The sequence below is a fragment of the Leucopleurus acutus genome (genome assembly GCF_964270905.1).
Source record: "Leucopleurus acutus genome assembly, chromosome: 9".
In the NCBI taxonomy this organism is placed as follows: domain Eukaryota; kingdom Metazoa; phylum Chordata; class Mammalia; order Artiodactyla; family Delphinidae; genus Leucopleurus; species Leucopleurus acutus.
The window spans coordinates 59,371,730-59,392,982 of record NC_139144.1 but is presented as its reverse complement, the minus strand read 5'-3'; the positions used below and the strand labels follow the sequence as shown (position 1 = coordinate 59,392,982).

The following is a 21,253-nucleotide window of genomic DNA, read 5'->3' as shown; positions in this document are numbered from 1 at the left end:
TTTCTGGCTTTGCCTTGTATGTTTAACATTGCTGGTGGTGTTTTAAAAGTCATTACAGATTCTAACCAGCTAAAGTGGTCCAACCAAGTTTAAGTGGCTATGCAAAAGGCACTGAGACAAAATCTGTCATTAGTTTCTCTCAAATGTGAATTAGCTCTGTTTCGTTATACACTTAGTATCAGGTGGTTGTCTTGAAGGGTTAAACATGGTGGATAAAATTTAATAGCAAGCAGTGAGTTTCTTACTTGGATATTCACCTGAAATGATGAAAAACCAGAAAAATAGTAGGGGACAAAGTAAAGTTGACTTGTTCTAACTATCTCTTTTGGTTTTGATACGAGGTATCTCACAGGTAAGTCAAACTAATGATGGCTAACGGAAGATGAGCTTTGCGTCCATTGTCAGCTATAAATTTGTTTACATTTGGCTGTGGATTTACTAGGAAAAAATAATTCTTAATGTCTTAAAAATGTCTAGCTCTTCAAAGAAGTTAACTTCTGAAGATAAATCAAGTTGGTATAATACAACCCTAAAATACCCAGCATTTAACACTAGCACAAATAGGGGAAGACATCTGTATTACGTGTTGACGCGAAATGACATAGTTTATTGAAACATGCAATAGGTAATGTTGAGTATTTTGTGTGTGTATATGTTGTGTGTGTTGAGCTGCTAATTTTCTTTTAGAAATTGAGATTTAAGGACGGTTTTGTTCTAAAAGGAAATATTTTAGAGAACTTAAATTTTCACCTCACTGTTTTTGTAGGTCAGCAGTTTGGAAACAGCTTAGCTGTGCGATTTCTAGCTGAAACTTAGGGTTGTGTGTAAGTCAGGGAAAACATGACTTGGGCTGGAATATTTGAATCCAAAATGGCCTGCTGACAGGACTGAAGGTTGGTACTGGCTATTTCCTTTACCCATAGTGAAGCAACAAAAGAATCTTCAAAATACAACCAGTGTTTTTGTAAGTTATCATGTGATCACAGTGTGGGAGGGGAGGGTTTTACTCACATGACGACCAAAAAGCACGATATTGGGAGCCATCTTGGGGGATGGCTCCCATACCTGGAGTGTTTTCCTCTTTCGTAAAGGCTTTTGAAATTGGATCTTCTGTGTGGTTTTCAGTATTGCGATTAAGTGCATGAGTATGTTAAAGTTGGTCTGAAGTGATTCTTAATATTTAAAAGTACTGAGGCAATTAAGGGAGGCTTTAAAAGAATCGTGTCTTGGTTCCTTAGTAATGACAATTACTAGTTCAAACGTGTGGATATGTGGTGCCTTTGCAGAAGGTAGAAAACATCATTAATCTCAGTATACCCAAAGTGCGTGTGTACATTGTGGCTTAGTTATATTTTAAATCAGTCTAAAGTTCGGAACAAATATTCTCAGGTGGTATACCCAATGATTTTTTGTTTTTTGGCGGTACGCGGGCCTCTCACTGTTGTGGCCTCTCCTGTTGCGGAGCACAGGCTCCGGACGCGCAGGCTCAGCAGCCATGGCTCACGGGCCTAGCTGCTCCGTGGCATGTGGGATCTTCCCGGACTGGGGCACGAACCCGTGTCCCCTGCATCGGCAGGCGGACTCTCAACCACTGCGCCACCAGGGAAGTCCCCCTACCCAATGATTCTAATGCTGCTCTGCTATTACTGCAACTAAACTATTTAAGTGAAAAATATTTAAATTATTAAGCACTAATATGTACTCCATAGGATGACTTTGTTCACTTTGTTGTTCTGGCAGCTGGGCTGACTTCTTAACTGCTCCTGTATTCTAAAGGTCAGTGCTGAACTGGAGCCAGCCTAGAAATGGAACCCAGATATCCAAATCATATTGAGCACACGTTGCTTGAAGATTACACGCAATAGTTCTATTTCCCTGTGAGGATTTCATCATGGCCTGTTGTTAGCTACGAAAAGTAAATAAGGTTTTAATAGGAAAAGGACAAATGAGATGCTGAGCGCCTGTCGGAACCAGATTTCACTTTTAATTCTCAACTGATGTAATTCTATGACAAAGGGATGATTTCAGGAATAACAGTATTTTCTATAGGTAAGGAAGGTAAGACTGCTTTTATGTTGGGAGTAGCAAAAAATGTAAGTTTGGGCCAGTCCACTGAAATCAGGAGGGAAAATGATGCCTAGCAAAAAACATGCTTCAAAGAGGCCGAAGGCCAGTTATACAGACTACCAGATTTACAGGTGTAAAAACTGCTGATCTTACCTAGTTCTGTGGGTCCTTTTGCGGCTACAGTCTGTATTTAAACCCCCAAATACTTAGAGACACTTGGGAACTTAAGTTTATCATCCCCCTAACCTTGATTGATGGAACTGTTTCTCAATTCAAGTAAGTCTTGACTGTTTATCCATGTCTTGTTCAGATTAGCTGAAGAGTGATTTCACTATTTAAGGAATGGGTCAGATAGCTAACAGCTGTTCAACAGTCAGTAAAATTAAAATGCATATGGCTTCCATTAGAACTTGACATTTTGATCTGTTTATAAAAGCTTGAGAATCAAAATTTCTCAACACTCCACCTATTCCTTTCAACTGATAAAACCTGGCTTTTTTTTTTTTAAAGACTACTGAACTAGCAGAATATTCAATCTTGGTGTATCTTAATCTGTAAGTAGGGAGCTTAGGCTAAAATAGTGGTGTGAAAATTTCACTGCTGACATCAGTGATGGAAAGCAGTGTGGTATTTGTTCAAAGGGACTGTCCAGAAACTAGCCTATGGCAGATGAGATGAAACTGGCTGGTGAAAGCTGCATTCGTTGACCTTTGGTCACAGTGCACCAAATACCTCATGGATCTCAAATTTTCAGTTGCTGCAAATGTTTTGAATCCCAGTTGTCTCTGCTGTGCGCCTCTTTTTTGCCCGTTTGATGTTCTGGATATTTTCAGGGATTGGGGAGAATGGTGAGCCTGACAAGAGCAAGCACTGAAATTGAGCAAATTGGGATGCCTGCAGTTTCAAAACTTATAATTGGTTGTGGCATTTTACATTGTATGTAGACTTGAAAGAATGTGCCTTGAAGCTCTGTATTTAAGAAGCTAAGACATCTGAGGTGGGCTCCCTTGCAAAAAGCCAGCCTGTCACCATTGAAAAAGTGGTTATTGCACAAAACTGGTCAGAAGAGCGAAACTTGCATCTAGAAGCATTTTGCTACTACGTGGGGCTTGGAACAAATTCCTAGCTCCAATTTAAAGTATAAAGGTTTACTATAAAAACCCACACCCTGCATTTCTGTAACCCAAAATAACTTTGACTTGTGACATTTACGTTTTTCGGCAATTATAACCGCAGAAACATGTGACAACCTTGATTCTAATTTTGATATTAGACTATTCATGTTAATGTTCTCAAACCGTGACAGGGCAGTTGTCTTCAGAAAATTCTTGAGGTTTCATTTCAAGTGCCATTCCTATTGTCCTTTTTATCAAATGGCTGTCTTTTTGCCTCTGAATATCTTTCATTTTGCTTCAGTATTTTCATTTCTTTACAAAGTCTGTGCTTATCATCCCTTAGTGGTGGTCTGAGTTCTTGTAGGGCCTCCTGTACATGCTTGATTAAATCTTTCCATATTTAAGCAAGTTAGGGTTTTTTTTGGTGTGAGCCGTCAGTGTTCTAGATGTGGAGCTATCCCTACAGGCTGGCTTTTACTGTCAGGGAATTAGTCCTATTTTTGTATATGCAGGCAACTCTAGTTATGGGAGGCAGGGAGGCTCTTTGTCTTCAGGTGTTAAAGCCTAATGCAGTAATATTTTAAAGCTTCAGTTTGTTTTGTTTGGGCATCCTGGTGTAGAGCTTGGTCTATTTCATGTCATGTTTTATGTGTTAGGTCTAAGGGGGGGGGATTTCACTTGTCAGTTCAGTGTTGACTATATTCGGTTTGACTTGAGTCTGATCAATTTGTGTAGTTTTTAAAATTTAACACTGCTGCCTGATTTGCTAGATATTCACCTGTGTTTTTAAATGTGGGTATTTTGGAAGAGAAGTTTGCTTAGGATTTCTGTATAAAAGGGGAAAGTTAGTACTTTATAAAATCAAATACAAAATTTATTTCCACAGAAAAAGCTACATAAGTTTTCATCAATTAAGCTAAAACAGTTCTTGAAAACTCTAAATGAAAATATTTTAAATCATAAAAACATGTTTTGAAATGTGTTTGCTCTCTTTGAAGGGACCATCACGTCACCCTATTTCTACATTAGTTCATGAAACAGGCCCCCAAGTCTGATATTGAAGTCCTAAACTGGTCCATATAAGCTTCAAAATGTAGCCTTAACTGAGTGATTCAAGTAGCAGTAGATAACACTTGAGCTAAACTTCGAAGCAGATTCAATGGTTTTTGATCAGTTTCTGAACATTACGACTTTATGCGTATGGATGGAATCCATCTTCAATTTCTTCTCTCACTTTTTCGTTTTCCTTTTTGGTTTTCCTTTTTTTGGCCTGGGGTCACCAATTCCTTGGGTACAATCAAAACACTTCCATCACGGCTGCACTGAAGAGCATACTGGTTTGGATTGACTGGCCTACCTTCATCATCTCTTAACCTACTAAAAACATCATGATAGAGATCGTGCAGTTTCTGTTTCATTATATTTATAGCTTTGTGACACTGGGATCGCTCTCTCTTAAGGGTTTCCTTCTTTGCTTGCAAGTTACATACGTCATCTTCCAGATTCAAAATTACATCCAGTTTGCGCCTACGGCAGTTCTGAGCAGCAACTTTATTCTTCCCTCTTCGTCTAATATCACGGATGAGCGACACTTGAAAATCTGTCAGATAGTACCTGCTTAGCATGCTGTTGAAAGAATCTACAGGCATCTGGACAATTTCATCCACAGAAAAAGGGATGTGCAGAGCTTTAGCACGCCGTTCATCACGGCTTAAGTTTCTGTCTGTGTCATTGAGGTACCCACGCCTTATTTTCTGTGACTTCCCAGGCCATGAAAAAGATTCATAAGTGGATTCTAGTGCCCTTGGCTGTAAGTGGTAAGTGTGGTTATGTAATACGGGTTGAAATGCAAAGTCCCCATGAAAATGAGAATCACTTCTGTGATCCATGTGACAAAGTTTAGTGGGCTCTGGGTAGTAGCCTCCTACAGCCCCTTCTAAGTCACGGTGGGAAAGAGATTCACTACTAGAAAGTGAAGCACCTTCACATATAGAGTGCGAGGAGTTAGACTTGGTGACAGAGGTGCTATTGTGGCTTGAGTTTAAGGAAAGCCCAGAATCAGAATCTGGTTCTTCAAAAAGCTGAGAAATTTCCATTGGATCAAAACCTTCTTCTGTGGCCAAAGACATTAAATTTATCTCGTCAAATATGTTTACATCAAGGTCATACAGAAGGTCTTGGTTTGTTAGGTCCCTCACCTGATTGTCAAATGGAAGAAATCCTGTCAAATTAGTTCCAGAAAGGGTCTGTTCAGGATTGGTAAGAGGAGAATTTAACTGCAGAAATAGTTCTTGTGGCTGTGAAGTCCTTGCTACTGGATCCCTTCTAAATGTATTGTCAGGACACAACAACATGGCCTCATGGAGATTTACATCGTGACTTACAGCCTGGCTATAATTTGCATTATAATGTGTAGGAGAATTCATGCCATCATCGATACTTCCTGGGAGAGGACTGTCTCCCAGTGAGATGCCCTGAAAAAGGAAAGGAAAAAAGAGCACTATAAATAACATAAAACTATTTTAATAGCAGTTCTAGTACCTAATACAGTACTTGTTCTTCTCGTGTTAATTCCTCTATGTAAGTAAGGATATGCTGTTGGCTACGAATAACTTCCCTTAGTTAAATAATGCAGGCAATAGAATACATGATGTGAGCCCAGGTGAGAATATGCTATGTCAGGAAAGACCTGTTCTTTGAACATCATGGGAAATTAGATTTATGTTAGTGTGAAAGCAGGTCTTGTTATTCAAAAATTCTAATACCTTACTAGTGAAACAGTCTTAACTGCGAGGTATCTAAAAGCAAATTGGACCAGCATAAAGTGTATTGCTGCCAGAAAAACTAAGGTGTGCCTTAGTTTGTCAAGTTGTGTACTGCCGTTTTGATTCGATATGGATTTTATGAATTTGATTATATCTTTGTGATTATTTGGAAGGGGGAACTATACATATTTGGCTAATTCTCCAAAGAAGTGTTTCTATAAGAAGTAAATCTTAAGTCTGTGCTTAAATAATGCACTAGAAACCGTTATCTAAGTATTAGTTTAAACTGCTGTGTATCCTAGGTAATAAGGTTGTGTTTATTCACAGAGAGAGATCACTGCAGATATTTTTCCTGCAAGGAAAAAAGCCAAGATTCCCATTACCTCCAGTGGATTTTCAGGCTGTGATGAAAGCAACTGAAATAAGTCTTCCAGAGAGAAAACTGTGTCTGTTCCATTTCGATGTATCTAGAAAAAGAAGGTGCATGGTTCACTTAAATTAAGACTGAAGTGGTTGACTCGGGCTTTTAGGCTTAATCTGGAAAGGGTAACCAGGTGTTATATCCATGCTGGATTTTTATCTCTAGTTTTAAATTTTTACGTTCTATTCCTTTTTTAGTACTCAGTATTTTAACATCCTGCTGTAAACAACCTTTTAACTTGATGACTTCTCCATTCCTGCCCTAACCGTTCTTCATCTTATGTCTTTAGCTTATATCTTAGTTCCACCTTATTTGTCCCTCTCCAGCCAACTTTCCAAATTGATTACAAGATATTTAGAGTTACCAAAATTCTATCAACTTGTTATTGCTTTGTCTCCTGCCTTAAGGGTTTAAGTTTGTTGAAATAATTAAAGTGATAGTTTATCTCTCACGCTTAATGTTTTCCCTCAGCCCTGTCTTATGGCATTTATTACTAATATGCTATCGGTCTGTCATTTTATAACAGCTAATCTTTTTTTCCCTTGGGTAGTTTTAAAGATTTTTTTCTTAGTCTTTGTTGCCCTGCCATTTCACTGTGATATGTCTGGGATTTAACTTACTTACTCTGCTTGGGACTCTGTATTCCTCTAATCTGAGACATAAGATCATTTTAATTTTGGATATATTCTGCCATAAACTCTTTGAATACTGCTTCTCCTTCATACTTCCCTGCCTCTCCTGGGACTCCTATTAGAAATAATTTAGATTTTCATATTCTATCACTTTTTTCTTTCTTTATGTAAAGGTGAGCTCGTCTTTGAGAACAGTTTCTATAGCGATGACACATACCAAGGGTTTATGAACTAGGTTTTATACTTTTCTCTGCAAGGACCAGTTTTTGTATCATTTTCTAGACCTTTTCTTGACTCAGGATTCCCAATGGTGATGGTAGTCGGAATCCACACCATTTAGTGTTCTGATTTCTAAAGGTTGGATGGACAGCTTCCTTGCTGTCTCCTCGCTGGTGGCTAGGATTGTTCTATTCCTCATTTCCTGAACCAGAAAAGGCTTTAAACATTGAGCTTTAAAGCAGGGAACTCTCCAACTCCAGCCTCTGTCATGGCATCTGGATACAGTTCAGCCTTGGTGCCTGATTGTCTTAAATTCTGGATTTGAGTTCCCTCTTTGCTGCTTGTATCTGTAGAGTTCTGTGTCTTGCTTTTGAGTTCACTTATACATTTGCAGATACTATCCATTCTGTCTTATCCAGGATTTGTGCATCTGATGTGTCAAAGGGATGTCTTTACATGTTAGCAAGTTCAAATTCCTGACTCGTGCTGTGTGTAACTCCCATCCCCAACTTTTTACTTTAGGGGTTTCTCTGTCTGCAAAATACCTTGGGTTCTATGAAGCCATGTTTTCAAGGCTTCTATTTCTATGGATGCTATAGGACTTACTTAAGGTAAACTGGTGAATAATAAGATTTCTTGTTCTTCTTTAACTGGCAAATGACACATTCTTAGTGGGTAGCAGACTTCTTCACCAGTTGGATTATTTAAAATGATTCCTAGTTAAGAAATTTCATAAACCTGATTCATCAGTCCTGGCTAGCCATTGACCAAAATCTGCCTGATGGTCACAAGTGTGTGAGAATGAATAACAACAACATCACAAATCTGCATTCCTGCAAAAACAATCCTTAACTGTAGGTAAATAACACTTTGTAGAAAAGAAACCCGAAACCCTTAATATGCAGAATATGATATATGAAGATCATTCTGCTTAAAATGAATTATGGACTTATCCTTAGCTAGTCAAAGATGTGTTTTATTAGATACCTGTTTTCCTCTTCAGTGCCCCTGGAGATAGAGGTAAGAGATGGGAGGGTGCAAGGTGTGACAGAGTCCCTTAGACACCTCATCGAGCTGTATTTCTCCCCAGGTTCCTTTCTGCTCTTGAGGGTGGTATTGGCTGTGGTGGCTTCAGGTAACTGCTAGTCTATGGGGGGGCCTCCCTCTTCCTTTGTGTTTCCCTTAAACCTGCCTTCACCTCTTAAAAAAAATCTCATTCACTTCTCTTCAGAATCTCACGGGCTGGATGCCTTCTACTTGAGGGCTTTAACTATGGACAGCATTCTGTTTGCAGTCATCCTCCTTCCTAAATCTTCACATAAAATACAAACAGTTCTATTTTTCGTCAAGAATTCACTGCATTTTGAACAGAGATCACTAGGAGTTTATACCTTTTAAAAGATGAAGCAATATATAAATTCAGCTTGTCTTTAGTGAGAGGAAAGTATCTTCAGAGCAGTATATATATATTCCTATATATACTGTGTATTTTACTTCATTAACAGGTAGCCAAGTCCAGGCTTGCAGTGGGGCTAGAAAGAACTTACTGTTAAAGAGTGAATTATGTCAGTCATCCTAGGTATTTTCAAATGCTAGTGATTCACTTTGGTCACAGACAACTCCCTCCTAAGTAACATATCTCAGTAAGAGAGCAGACGCGTTGTTAGACGCTTCTACAAGAAATGTGTGTAATTGTCATGTCATGTTCTAAGTGATGTGTTTCTAGAAGGTTTTGTTCAAATTGATGTTTGTCTCAAGTCAAATTTTAAATTCTGAGGAAAGCTCCCTACTTCATCTATCTCTTCATTATTATTTAACCAGTGCCTGTTACCTAGCAGTGATAGTAACTACCTTAGTTACTATAGGTAATTCTAGAGAACACAGTTGCTACTTTTCTGGGAAGTCTGGTGAAGGGGTGTAATTGCAAAGACATACCCAAGAGAAAAATGAACCAAGAGCATAAATCTATACACAGTGAAGTGGTAAAGAGACTGGTAAAAAAACATCTTTTGCCTCAAAAAAGATAACTTGGGAGGCATTCAGGAAAGTGAGCTGAAATGTCTCCTTCAAAACAAATACGGTTCTTTCAGTGTTCACTGGCACTGATGTGTGTGTATAAGCAGGTGGTAAAGCCACAGGAAGGTACATGAATTACAAGGAAAACACAAGGCCTGGGGAGAACAACAGTGGGTAAGAGCAGAGGCAGATGGAAACACCTGCATTTCACAGAGAAATGCCAGGCTGCAATGGGATCCTCAACTGTAGGTCATAAAAGTGTTGAACAGCCTGAGAGGTAAAGTGAAAATGGGAGGGTTCCTTGGGGTGAGCTCCCCACTGTGAGACTAGCAAAAAGGGACTTAGAAACCACATAGAAACATGGTGTGTTTAGGTAACACAGCAGATATGCATCCAGAGCTTGCCTGAAAAATGAGGGCAAGAGGCCAAGCAAGGGTTAGGGAAGTGATTGGACTGATAAAGGAGGTGAGGTGCAGGTTTCCAGGACCAGCACGTGGTTGAGAGGCCACCTGGAGGTGGAGGTGTATGTGTCCTTGTGAAGAGAAGGGCAGGTGAAGGACTCCCAGCTGGGCGGTGGGGTGGGGTCTCCAAAGAACCTGTGAAGTGAAAGAGCCCATCCAACAGAGAAGCAGTTTTAAATAACATCCTACAGTCCAGGGAAAACAGTTTCAGGCTGGCACCAGTCAAGGAACACCTTTCCTAAGCTCCTACTACCCATCACACTCTCAGCTCCAAGACGGCTGGCTGTACAAGCAAGGGAGGAAAAACGGGGGAAAAAGAGAAGCTGGCCACACACACCCCTTTCCACTCAGCCAGGCTTTGAGGCTGCAGCAGGGATAGCAGGGGAAAAACTAAATTTCATTTCAGTTTTTGAGAATTAACACTGGCTATATTTATCAACTGCTGCACTGGGATGACGGGAGAGAAATTTTTGTCTGATTATCTAGAAGTCACAGGGTCTGTCCCAGGTTTCACCCAGCGTGTAGGGGAAGAACTAGTTCCCTAGAACAGCTTAGAACAGGCTGGAGGGGGTGGGGGCGTGGTGGGTGGGCAAAGGGAGCAGAGCTGTTTTCTGACTCCACTGTCAATCATGTGATGTTCGGTGTGATGTTACATAGGTAATAAGGCTACAATGATGGTGGGCTGTCTGAGAAGGGCCAAGGCATGGCCCAAATGCCACCTGGGGCAGTTCAGGGCTGAGAGAGACCCATCAGGGCAAGAAAAACCTGCAAGGGTGCCAGGGGAAGTGTCAAGTGGCTAAAGGTCTGTGGAACCTCCAGACCCGTCTGGAGCATGTTTGCCAGGCTTGTGGGCTAGGACCTCAGCAGGGCTGAGCAGAATTATGTTCCAAGTGAAAGAAGGGAGGAAGCACAGGCTACAGGAAGAATCCCTCCCTTCAGCCTAGCTTCTGGAGTTCATCTTTCTACACACCCTTTTCACTGCTGATGAGTGTGGTTATAGAGAGGAGCCAAGGAGGTTATCCTATTCGGCCTGGTCAAAGATGCAGAGTGGGCTCCTGGACTGCCCCTTCAGCATGGCATACCAGGAGACTGACTGAGGACTTGCGCCCGAGTCCCAGCTGACTGAGGGTGATAATGCCTGCAGGGGCCAACCTGGCTGCTTCTGCAAATGGTTGGTTGAGGATTCCTGGGTTCAGGATGCCAGCCATCTCTTTATCCCTTGCAAACACAACAAAACCTGCTAGCAAGTTTCTGGATGGGTGTCTGTGAGTTTAACCAGATACAATGTTCTGTGGACTGATTCCTTTGTCAACCAAATAACCACATCCACAGTTTTAAAAAAACATGTATTTTCATATATCAGGTTTACTTAACGGTAAGGCACACATATACAAAATTCATTCTCAACACAAACTATCAAAAGCCGTAAAATCTACCTTAAAGCCAAAATGGTACGGCCAGGATATTCTAACTTGCTTACCTCGTTTCTAGGTTCAGAGGTCTTTTCTGCCTCCCAGGCAGGTTTATCTGCTACTTTATTTTCTTCATTCTTCTGCTGTAGTGATTTCTCCCTCTGGGTTGATGCTCTTTGCTCATTTTCCTCATGCTGGGAACTGTGATCCACAGCTCTTAGTACCTCATTCTCCTATAAAAGGACCCCAAAATGTGCTAAGTACAAATCCACGTTTCATCAATTAAGTCAAATCTTTAAAACCGTTGTGTACTTAACTGCTCAGTGATCAGGAAAACCCACAAGTCAAAAGCTACATTATCAAACATTTAATTCTGAAACAAAGGTCAGTTTTGTGTCCTGTCCTTTTTAAGAACTCACTGTGAGACAGGCTTTTCTGATCTGGATAATTAAAATTATATGCATTTATAAAGCCCCTGGACTTCAGGGTGGGTTAGAAGAGCTGACTTCACTTTATACATTTCTGTACTGTTTGAATATTTTACAACAAACATGTATTTCTTTTACAATCAGGAAAAAGGTAAATATATTTTTATTTTGAAAAAATAAAGTTAACAATAAAGCTTAAACTAGCATCTCTGATATTTTCAACTATGCTTATTTACGCAGATGAGTCCTTCCACCTTTAACTGAGGAGACAAAAGGCAAGAGAATTTTTCTGAACATTCAAATAGTTATCATTTAGCATATACTGTATATTCTGATACTTTCAATTATATTAAAAGTTCTCTGTATAATGTTTCCCTATAACATAACATCAAGGCCTCTTAAATCCTTTCAAAGGATCTATTTTTAATTTCTTCCAGCAACAAAACACACTGGACTAATAACTCAAGGACAGCACCACTGCCCCCCACTCTAAACCACAGAAATGTTCATCTTAAAAAAAAAAAAAAAGCGAAGGTCAAAGAAATGGAAATCCACAGATGCCAGAAACAAGGAGAGAAATCAAAGCAAGAGCAGAAAAGGAAGTTGATGTGCTGGTGGCCCACTTGGTTTTACTTGCTTCTCTGTTCACTGTACCAAACTATACAACAAACTCAGCCTCCCTCTTGACACTGTGGATGCTAGTCTTCCTGCCTCAAATGATCTCTCCGTTCAAGTACTTGATCACAAGGAGAGCTCGTGTGCTCAAGAACATTGCTTCTGCTACCCTATCCTCTTTTCTGCGTCAAGTTGTTTTTTGTCTATCAGCTAATTCCCATCAGCCTACTAACACACAATAACACCTCCCATCTTGAAAAGTCCCTCCCTTGGTCCCACATTACTCTTTAGATCCCATCCCATTTTTCTGCTCCTCCGGAGAGCAAAATCCTCTAAAGAGTCATCCGGACTCTGCATTCTCTCTTGAACCTATTTCAATGAGGGTTTGTCTCCACCCCTCCACTGAAGCAGCATATCAGAGTCCCGCAAGGCTACAGTTCTCCGTCTTCAACCTATTTGACCCATCAGCAACATTTCACTGAGTTTACTCCCTTTTTCTGGAAACAGGTTCTTCACCTGGCATCCAAGTACCTTCTCTCTCTACTCTCCTGTCTCACCGACTACTTCTCCTTTGCTGATTCTTCATCTTCACCATATAAACATGGCAAATGCCCCAACGCTCAGCCTCAGGCACAGCAAGCACTCAACTTCCTCCCCCATTTCCCCGTTCCTGCTGCTTGTAAGGTGCTCCCTCTGCTCACCTCCCCCCATCTCTACCCCTCCCAGCGCCCCAGCCCCCCTTCCTTCAGGTCCCTATTCAAGTATCACCACCTCACTTTTCTTTCCTAAGTACTCTATAAAAAAGCACACCCCTCCCATTAATATCAGTCTCTTTTATCTTGCTTTATTTTTTTTCCCATAGCATTTAGCGCCAGCTGATATATTTGTTGTCTATCCGACTAGTATGCAAATTCCCTGAGGGCAGGGACTCTGTCTGCTTGGTTCTTGGTTCTTGCTGTATGCCCACTGCCTACCCCTGAGCCTGACACACAGTAGACCCTTAGTAACAGCTGTTGAATAGATGAACTCCCAAACACAACACCCTAAGACTTTGGTAGGGATCTGATTTCTGATGGGTGAGATACCACAGTCTTGCTCTTTCCTGGAATTAAAACACTGATTCCTATCTAAATTCAGGGAAGAAAGGAAAAGGTAGACTGGTCATCACTCTTTAACCTCAGTCTTTTGCCAAGGGAAGGTTTCTTTTGTTAAACCTTAAGAAAATCTAACTCAAAATTCCAGATTCCTGAGGCAGCTAACTTTGTTTACAAATAAATTTGCTGTTGGTGGGCACTGGAGCTGCTTATCTCTAATTCACATGATCTATTTTAGAGCCATGAAGCAGGGTCCCCTTAATCTGTAATATTTGAGTTAACACATGTGGAGACACACATGAACTTGCAAACATAAGAATGTTATCTTTAACAATATATAAATAAACAATAACAGAGGGAACAGGTGGCTAATACACAACTAGATCAAGCCCATAAGGAAACTGATCAAACTTTTAGAGTGTATGAGAGTTTGGTAACAAAAGTATGTAAGATGGGCCTGCCTAAAAACTTGGGAAGAGGAGAACGGAAGGTAGAGAAATTCTGTACGACTACAAATCACATGGCAAGAAGCAGTTAAAGGACTTGCCTGGTGGCACAGTGGTAAAGAATCCGCCTGCCAATGCAGGGGACACGGGTTCGAGCCCTGGTCTAGGAAGATCCCACATGCCACGGAACAACTAAGACTGTGCGCCACAACTACTGAGCCTGTGCTCTAGAGCCCGTGAGCCACAACTACTGAAGCCCGCACACCCTAAAGCCTGCATGCCGCAACTAGTGTCCCCATGCACCGCAACTGCTGAAGCCAACATGCCTAGAGCCCATGCTCCACAACAAGAGAAGCCACTGCAGAATAAGAAGCCCATGCACCACAATGAACAGTAGCAGCCCCCGCTCACTACAGCTAGAGAGAAAAGCCGGCGCGCAGCAACAAAGGCCCAACGCAGCCAAAAAATAAATTAAAAAAAAAAAATCATAAATGAACGCTAAAATTAGGGAATAAAAATTTGATGAAAATAAGATAAACAGTCTCAAAGCGTCACTCCACATATTACTTTTTAAACACAAAGAAAAAGATAATAATACTTTAGGAGAAACCTGGCAAACACCATCTAAACCAAGTGGTCAAATCTATCATCGCAATATGGCGATAAACCAAGATGCCTCCTGATACAATATGAAGGATACAATTCCACGTCTGTGGTATTCATCATCCCAATGTAATGAGGAAACATCAGATTTATCAAAATTGGGAGCCACTTTACAAAATAACTGATTGATGCTCTTCCAAAACTTAAAGGTCAAGAACTGAAATACCTTTTCCAAATTAAAGATGACTTACGAGATTTGAGAACTAAACGCAATGTGTGATCCTGGGTTAGATGCAGACTCAGGAGAAAAAGTAGTTTACACAGGACGTTACTGGGGCAATAGATAAAATCTGAATATGGACAACAGATTATAGTCTTAAGCTTATATTAAATTTTCCTGATTTTGATTAATTGGTCATAGAAAAAATCATTTTGTAGGAAATACTATACACAATAGCTTCAATTCATCCTTAAATGTTTCAGAATGAAATAATTATATGTGTATAGAGATGTAATTATAAATAGGTAACTCAAACGGGGCAAAATGTAAACAATAGGTAAATCTAAGTAAGGGATATATACTATTCTTGCAACTTTAAAGTTTGAAATTATATCTGATTAAAGCTATCCCCAAAATCCCTACACATAGCAAAATCACTTTGGCCAGGGCAACAGCAAAAGGTAGACTCAGGAAAACTATTCTTCCATTATAATTTCTGTTCATCTTTATTTTTCCTCCAAAGTATATATAGTCATATCAACTGCTTTACTAATTATTTTCACCTCTTCCTTCCCAACATTTAAATTTATTTCATTTTCTTGTCTAGTTGCTTTGATCATGCTTCCAGAATACTCTTCAATAACAATGATGATACCTGACGTAAAAGAGAACACTCTTCGCCCCTCTATTCTCAGTAGTCTACTACTTCACTACTTCACTTCTGACACCGGATGTGTGGGTCTTCCATACACCTAGCAATTCTGTGACATCAGCTGGGTGTCCTATAATTTAACTCAGTTCTGACACCATCTAATTGGGGATAATATCAGATCCCACAGCTTAAGGGCTCGGTCTCAAAGACGCCACCTCCCCCTTCAGAGGTCAATTCCAAGTCCAGGTTGTCACCTGTGCCTCCCACCAAGTGCCTATAAATAAAAGGTCCCCACAATCCCTCCTCCTCCAGTTTAATTTGCTAGAGTGGCCCACAGATCTCAGGAAAACAGTTTACTTACTAGATTACCATCTTATTACAAAAGGACAAAACTCAGGAACAAACAGATGCCTAAGAGCAAGGATTGTGGGAAGGGGCACAGAGCCTCCATGCCTTGCACCACTCTTCCAGCACCTCCACGTGTTCCCCAACCTGAAAGATCTCCAAACCCCACCCTTCCGGTTTTTTATGGAGGCTTCATTACACAGGCATGGTTGATCAAATCATTGGCCATTAGTGACTTAACTCAGTCTTCAGTTGCTTCCCCAGAGGTCTGGGAGGTGGGGTTTAAAATTCCAACCCTCTCATCACTTGGTTGGTTCCCCTGGCAACCAGCCCCCATCCTTAGGGGGCTCTCCAAAAGCCACCTCATTAACATAAGTCAGGTGTGGTTAGAAGGGGCATGTTATGAATAGGAAGACACTCCTTTCACTTTTATGGCTCTGGAGCTATTTCAGGAACTGAGGACTGAAAGACCAAATATTGTAACAAAAGTTGCTCCCATTGCTCTTAATGCTTAGGAAATTCCAAGGTCTTTGATAGCTCTGCCAAATGGGGACTGGGGGGGAGATGAGGACCAGATACACACTAAAATCACATTACCACACCTGACATTCTTTATTTCTATTTTAATGTTTCACCAATAAGGATAACATGCAGTTTTATTTGAGATTCAACAGTCTTTTTTAAAGTCGTTCATTCAATCAATACATATTAAGTGCCAAATATTAGGTTGGCCAAAAAGTTTGTTCGGGTTTTTCGTAAGATGTTATAGAAAAATCCAAATAAATTTTTTGGCCAACCCAATACTATGCTATTGATAGATGCTGGGGATACAATAGTGAAAAAAGAATTCTAGACTGCCCCTTCAGAGCTTACATTCTAAAGGGAGAGGGAGCTCAAAATACAAGTGAACTAAGAAAATTTGCAAGCTATGGCAAGTGAAAGAGAGAAGAGGGGGCCCTCCTTTAAAAGACTGGTTAGGGAAAGCCTCTCAGGGGAGGTGATATTTTAGCTGAGATCTAAAAAAAGAGAAAGAGCTGTGTACAGAGGAGAGAAATGAATACATTCCTGTTACCATAACGTATTTGATTAGTTTCTTAATGATGGATATTTAGATGTTTCCAGTCATTTCTTAAAAAAAAAAAGATACTAAAATATCCTCACACATACTACTTGGCATTCATGTGCAAGTAGAATAAATTCCTAGAATGTATGCTAGGTCAACAGATAACTTGTATTTTTCATTTGATGGAATGTTTGTGGTAACTTACAATAATCCTACCAACAAAAGTGCCAGTGTGATAGATGAAAACTGGCATCTCGCTGTAGTTTTAATTTCTATTTCTCTTATTATGAATGAGGTTGAACATCTTTCACAAGTTTGAAAGCATTTTTATTTCCTTTTCTGTGAACTATTTGTGGTCTTTTCCATTTTCCTATCCGGGTCTTAGTCTTGATCAGTAGTAGCATAAAATTTTTACTCACCTTCTCCCATTCAGTCTCCGATCGATGCACATATGAAACAAGTGGTGACTATGAAGACAGTAGGGGAGAGAATGCCTGAGTACGCCTAAGGATGGAGGCATGAGGAGCAAACGGGCCAAGGAAGGAAAGTCACAGTCAGAGCAGGAATCTGAGCTTCCTCTGCAGCCACACAGCAAGGGGCAGAAGAGGCAGCGTGAGAGCTGGGGCGAGTCACCCCAGTGCTGAAAGCCTGGTTTCAGAAGAGGGCCCTTTCTGACACTCCAAGCGACCGTGAATAAGTGGCTATATGATATATCACCCAAACCAGTCCATTTCTGAGAAGGTAAGAGGGTGCTATTAACAATTAAGCTGGACAACAGGCAATAAACCAAGACTGTCACAATGGCCACCCTACCTCCGAGGGCACAGGGGAAGACGACCGCGTGACTGTCAAGAATCTTGGTGGAAGAATAAAAAGCACTGACAATGCCAAAGCCCTGGGGAAGACACATACTTTAACTTGCACAGCCTCAGTTATTCAGTGAGTATTTTTTTTAGCTAGTCCTTCACTTATTCATTCAACAATCATTTACTGAGAGCCTACTATAAAGCCAACAGAAACAGGTGTAGTAAGAAGTGACGGACGAGAATTTCCCCAGGTCAGTGTAACGCACATGGTGCTGTGCAACCCAGACAGCCCTCAGCTGGGCCTTTACGGAATGTCTCGCCTACCCAGGGCCACCTCACCTAGGGCCACACACTTCCCAAGGCACCCACATCCAAGGACTGAGCAGGGAAGGCCCAAAGGCCTGGCCACCTCGGCCCATCACAGGATAACTGTGATATGCCACTTTAGCCCCACAGCTCCTGGCTTTGTCAGCCTGCTCCGCAGCTTCACTTCTGCCTCTGTCCAATGTGCTTTCTTATACTTCCTTCCACAGCTGTAAATCCCAAAGGTATTCCCTTAGAAACATCCTGCCCACTAAACTTGGGCTCAGAGTCCCCTTCCCAGAGAACCCAATTTGTGACAGTCAGTAATCTGCAGGGGGGAGAGGGGTGCAGACACCAGGATCTCAGCGCAGGAAGGGGTGGAGGGTCCAACATTATAATATTTCTATTTAGAAAGTGAAAACGGCCTATTGCACTTATAGTATAATTTGCACAGTCTGCAAGGCCCCACGAAAGCCTTGCGGCTAGGAAGGCTCAGGTCCAAAACAGGCTGAGTAAAAGAGGCCCAGCTATGTGACCTTGGGCCATTCTGACCCTCAGTTTCCTTGTCTGTGATGTGAAAGGGTAATATTTCTGATTCACATTTTAAGAAATTCGTTGAGGAAAAGCATTTTATACATTTTAAGATGCTATATAGACATTAATCACTACTCCTTTCTACTGCTTTTTGATTCTGAAGAGTTGCAATTAATGACTAACTGGTGACAACTCAATCAAAACCCCAAGAGAAAGTGAGTCCAGCCCTTAGTAGCCAGTAATTACTACCTCTTCGCTCTCTTCTTTTCCTGTCTTCCTCAACTCAGCGACATGGAGCTGAAATAGACGGTGCATGTGTTTTATTAGCACTGTTGTATATACTGGAGATTTATGGCCCATGCCCTTAAAGAATGGGTTAGCTAAACCCATTATTAGGTTACTTTTTATTTGTGTGTAGGTAGGTGATTTTTACTCTCGTGGGGCTGGGACTCAATTAAAAACAAAGGAGAAGAAGAAAGTTTCCACGCTCACCACAGGAAGCCATCATAAACTTGTGAGCTGGGGTGCTTCATCACAACTAAACACCCAGGGACTTGTACTGAACTGGCAGCTGCTGGTAAGGCAGGCCCTGCCCACCACAGCCCTGGCTGTTGGGAGCTGACCCACCCCATCCTCTGCATGGATACAGAACCTTCTCAGTTTGGGCCCCTTAGCTAAAACTGGGTTCTTCTGTCTCTAAAATCCCATGGCTTCTAGGGTTTCTCCTATGACATTTCTTCTACTCTATGTAAAATTACAATTATTTGGGTCTCTTCTTTCCTACTGGGCTGTAAACAGCTTTAAAATTTTTTTATTTTATTGGGTTGGCAAAAAAGTTCATTTGGTTTTAGGTAAAAATAAAACACACTACATTTTCACCAAGAACTTTATCGAACATATTCATTAACCAAACGAACTTTTTGGCCAACCCAATATATTATAGTTGATTAACAATGTTGTGTTCATTTCAGGTGTACAGCAGAGTGATTCAGTTATACATATACGTGTATCTATTCTTTTTCAAATTCTTTTCCCACTTAGCTTACTACAGAATATTAAGCAGAGCTCCCTGTGCTATACAGTACGTCCTCGTTGGTCATCTATTTAAAATATAGCAGGGTGCACATGTCAATCCCAAACTCCCTAACTATGCCTCCCCCCACCCTTCCCCCCTGGTAACCAGGGCTGTAAACTTCTGACACCTGTCCTGCAGCTGTGAACTCACCTTTGCCACCAACACAGGGAGCAGAGCTGAGCCTGGCATGAAGGTTTTCTGAGACAATGAAGGTAGTGGGAAGGTGAAGAAGGAAGCAAAGCTGGGCTTTTCTGCTGTCTTTGCTAAGTCTCTGAAGCTCCTGATAACTGACAACATGATTTCTGAGTCTGTACTTACTCTACTGTATTGGGACCTGAATAGTATGATGGAGAATTTGACCCTGAAAACACTCTTTGTGAACAGTCCCAGCTGGCTTAGCTGGGTCTTTCATTTAGTCATCTGGGGTAGGAAGGACTGAGACCTGCTGTGACCTTCAGGGCTGGATGAACCTTCAAAGACAAACAACAGTGCGGGGCCTATGAGAAGGATGACATCAGAGGGACAGGGGTGAAGGCCAAAGAATTCTCAGGCCCATCTCTAGGCTGGAGGCAAGCTGGAGTCATCAGGTCTAGAGAGAAGCAAGGAGCCAGGTAAAGAGAGACTGTGACCTGTTTGGCCCGGGTGGTATCTAGCAGCAGTTTATAATAATGAGAGCTCACACTTACTGAGCACGCACTGTGGGCCAGGCAACACATACATGATCTCACTTAAGTTGCTTGGCATCCCTGTAAGGTAGGTACTGTTGTTATGTCCTCTTACAAAGGAGGAAACTGAGGTACAGAGAGGTTAAGCAACTTGCTTTAAGTCACAGAGCTAGTAAGTGACAGGACCAGGGTTTGGCTGCAGGTGTTTTTACTTGATAGCCAGTGCTTGGACACTGTACTGATTCTTGTTTGCCCCTCCAGGTCCCCGCGTGTACCCCAGAAGCTGACCCCTGCAAACTCCAGGGCTCCCTGCAAGTTTCACCAATGGCAGGCTGTAGCAGGACACTGGAGGGGGCTGGGGAGAGGGGGGAGAAGACCGGGCATTCCTCCCCGTATGCCGGGCTCCGGTAGTCACCGGGTGTCCCAACATCCCGGTCCGCTCCTGTGAGGAGTCATTCACTGAAGACTCTTCATTTGAGCCACTGGGGTGAAGCGTGCCTTCGGCGGGGATGCCGACTGCACAACCACCCATGCTGGCTCCCACTTGCTTCACACAGTTGAGAACAGCAGAGGTGGGAAGAGCTCATGCCGCCCAAATAAAGCAAGTTCCTCTCTGTCTGAATAGCACCTCATCAGGCAGAACAGCTAGCAACAGTGCAAGGCGCTGATCTTACTTGGATTGCGTGTCCAACAAACCAATTGAGAAAAAACGTATCATGAGATAATTGGGGTTAAATACCGACTGGATATTTGGTGATAACAATTTTTTGTTGTCTTTTTTAGATGTGGTAATGGCATTGTGGTGATGTTTAGAAGAGTCCTTATATTTTAGGGATATACACTAAAATATTTGTAAAAGATTTTGGGAGTTGATGAAGGTTGTGGGAAGAGTGAGAGAGGAACAAAACCAGGCTTTCCTCTTCTCTTGGCTAAGTGCCTGCAAAGAGCTGGTACAAGAATCACAAGAGGGCTTCCCTGGTGGCACAGTGGTTGGGAGTCTGCCTGCCGATGCAGGGAACGCGGGTTCGTGCCCCGGTCCGGGAGGATCCCATGTGTCGCGGAGCGGCTGGGCCCGTGGGCCATGGCCGCTGAGCCTGCGTGTCCAGAGCCTGTGCTCCGCAGCGGGAGAGGCCACAGCAGTGAGAGGCCCGCGTACCAAAAAAAAAAAAAAAAGAATCACAAGAAATCATGTCTGGGACTTGTTTCAAAATAATGGGGGGCGGGCCGGGGGAGTGACGGTGAGCTAAGACTGTTAAGCTGGTGACAGGGACGGGACTCCATTATCCAATCTCCATT

General features: G+C 41.7%; 1 protein-coding gene across 2 annotated transcripts in view; it reads right to left on the bottom strand.

Annotated features, from left to right (window-relative positions):
• Positions 1-92: 92 nt before the first annotated feature.
• Positions 93-21,253, bottom strand: part of NFE2L3 (NFE2 like bZIP transcription factor 3) — a gene marked incomplete at its 5' end in the record, with an annotated part of 34,992 nt that continues 13,831 nt past the window's right edge. Inside the window, 3 exons of one of the 2 annotated variants that reach the window (XM_082847018.1) lie at positions 93-5,656; positions 6,331-6,414; positions 11,177-11,341. In XM_082847018.1, the coding sequence (XP_082703144.1) occupies positions 4,400-5,656; positions 6,331-6,414; positions 11,177-11,341 (1,506 nt within the window). In that variant the 3' untranslated portion in view covers positions 93-4,399. The remainder of the gene's footprint in view (positions 5,657-6,330; positions 6,415-11,176; positions 11,342-21,253) is intronic. The other variant, XM_082847019.1, reaches the window with a different exon arrangement.